This window comes from Palaemon carinicauda, chromosome 35, assembly GCF_036898095.1.
Source record: "Palaemon carinicauda isolate YSFRI2023 chromosome 35, ASM3689809v2, whole genome shotgun sequence".
Taxonomy (NCBI): domain Eukaryota; kingdom Metazoa; phylum Arthropoda; class Malacostraca; order Decapoda; family Palaemonidae; genus Palaemon; species Palaemon carinicauda.
In genome coordinates, this window is record NC_090759.1 from 61,926,613 (window position 1) to 61,929,112 (window position 2,500).

Consider the following 2,500-nt stretch of genomic DNA (forward strand, 5'->3'; position numbering starts at 1 on the left):
TTTATCATATTATTGTATATGTTTTCATAGTGAGCTATCAGTTGGGTCTGTGTACTTTTTCCAGGTACGAAACCGTGTTGACCCATATTAAACAAATTATTTTTGACCAAATGGTTCATTATTTTCTTTTTTATTACCCTCTCATACACTTTCATAATATGTGATGTTAGACTAACAGGTCTATAATTGCTTGCCTCTAGTCTTGATCCACTTTTGAAGATAGGGGTTATATAAGCTAATTTATGTTTAACATATATCTCGCTCATATCTATACTCTGTCTTAGCAGTATTGCAAGTGGCTTCGCGATAGTGTTTGCAGTTTTTTTTAACAAAATCGCTGGAACTCCATCTGGTCCGGCTGCCGATCCATTTTTAATTTCGTTTATAGCCGTGACAATATCTGCTTCATTAATATCTATATCCGTTAGATATTCAACATTTTCTTCTCTCATTTCTGTTTCATTATTCTCATTCGCAATTCTTGGCGTGAACTCACTCTTATATTTTTCTGCTAATATGTTGCATATTTCCTTTTTTTCATTCGTTAGCCGTCCTTCAATTCTTAGAGGGCCTATTTCTATTCTCCTTTTATTCATCTTTTTTGCATAGGAGTAAAGTACTTTGGGGTTTCTTTTTATATTTTGAAGTGTCCTTTCTTCTAAGTCCCTTTTTTCATTTTCTTTCGACTGTATAATCTTTTGTTCTGCATTTTCTATCTTACATTTTATTTCCCTCATTTTCCACACATTTTTTTCTTTTGCAAGATTTTTCTTCCACTTTTTAATTTTCTGAAATAAGATCCTTCTGTCTCTTGGTATGCACGTCTTTTGTTTATTGTTTTTTTTCGGTACATATTTTTCAACAATTTTCTCCAGTATTTTGTACAGTATATCCGTATTTACCTGTATATTATCACTTATAAATACATTTTTCCATTCTTTATTCAGTTCTTCATTTATTTCTGACCATTTTATATTCTTACTGTAAAAGTTATATTTTCCATATCCTTCCCAAAGTTTTGTGCTTTTATTAATTCTGTGATCACTTGCTTTGGAATGAACTATCAATTCTATGACATTGTGGTCTGAAATTCCCGTGTTATACACTATTATTTCTTTAACATAATTCACCTCATTCACAAATACTAGATCTAGGACATTTTCCTTTCTTGTTGGAATGTGGTTTATTTGTTGCATATTATGTTCTAATAGCATATCTTGAAGCTTTTCAAATTGCCTCTTATCTTCTGCGCTACTATTACTATCTTTTTTATATGTATACATACAACCACTTTCTTCTATCCGTTCTTTCCAATCCACGAAAGGAAAGTTAAAATCTCCGGATAGGAGTATATTCCAGTCTTTATGGTTTCTACATATATCATCTATTTTTTCTATTATTATGTCAAACTCCTTAGTGTTTGGGGGTCTGTAAACTACAATATTCATTAGTTTTTCAAATTCAAATTCTACCGCAATCAATTCACATTCTGTGTTGATGTATTTTTCACATACTTTTCCTTGATTTATGTCTCTTCCATATATTGCGGTTCCCCCTTGATTCCTATTTTTTCTGTCTGATCTATAAGTTTGGAAACCCTTTATCTGGTCATCACTGCCAGTCTCTTGGGAATACCATGTTTCACTTATATTTAATATATCTATTTTTCAATTTGGGTTAGTTCTTCTAAGAACTCTATTTTCCTTTTAGAGTTACTCGTGACTAAACCCTGTGCATTCATTACTATTATGGTTTGTGTTTCATCCCCATTATTTAATATTGGTAATAATATGGATTCTCCCATGCTTCCTTCCTGTTCTGATATGATGTTCTTTTCTTCATTTCCCGGAATTCTGCCATTAAAAAATCCAACTTTTCTATTATAGTCCAGAGAGAGAGAGAGAGAGAGAGAGAGAGAGAGAGAGAGAGAGAGAGAGAGAGAGAGAGAGAGAGAGAGTTCAATACTTACTTATCCTTCGTGCAGGTATTGACGCAGATGTAGGCGCTGATCTCGTTCCTTGGGATGAGAGCCGTGTTGGGTCTTCCCTTCGGATGGAGGACCAGCGAAGCCGACACCTGATATAGTCCGTGCTTGGTCACCGTGAAGCCTCCGTGCTCGACTACCACCCGCCGCTCGAAGAGCCCAGGAGAGAACGTCTGTTGGGGTCAAAGGGAAATGCGTTCAAATTCATGTCCGGAAATGGGTTAAAGTGCATGTCCGGAAATGAATTCAGGTTCATGTCCGGAAATGGTTAAAGTGCATGTCCGGAAATTGATTCAGGTTCATGTCCGGAAATGGGTTAAAGTGCATGTCCGGAAATGGGTTAAAGGGCATGTCCGGAAATGAATTCAGGTTCATGTCCGGAAATGGGTTCAGGTGGATGTCCGGAAATGGGTTAAAGTGCATGTCCAGAAATGGGTTAAAGTACATGTCCGGAAATGGGTTAAAGTGCATGTCCGGAAATGGGATAAAGTGCATGTCCGGAAATGAATTCAGGTT

At 35.8% G+C, this 2,500-nt stretch overlaps 1 protein-coding gene across 1 annotated transcript in view; it reads right to left on the reverse strand.

Moving 5' to 3' along the window:
• LOC137627514 (erythroferrone-like) overlaps window positions 1–2,500 on the reverse strand; it is a 16,688-nt gene that overhangs the window by 7,756 nt on the left and 6,432 nt on the right. Inside the window, 1 exon segment of the mRNA XM_068358603.1 lies at window positions 1,970–2,157. Within this exon segment, the coding sequence (XP_068214704.1) occupies window positions 1,970–2,157 (188 nt within the window).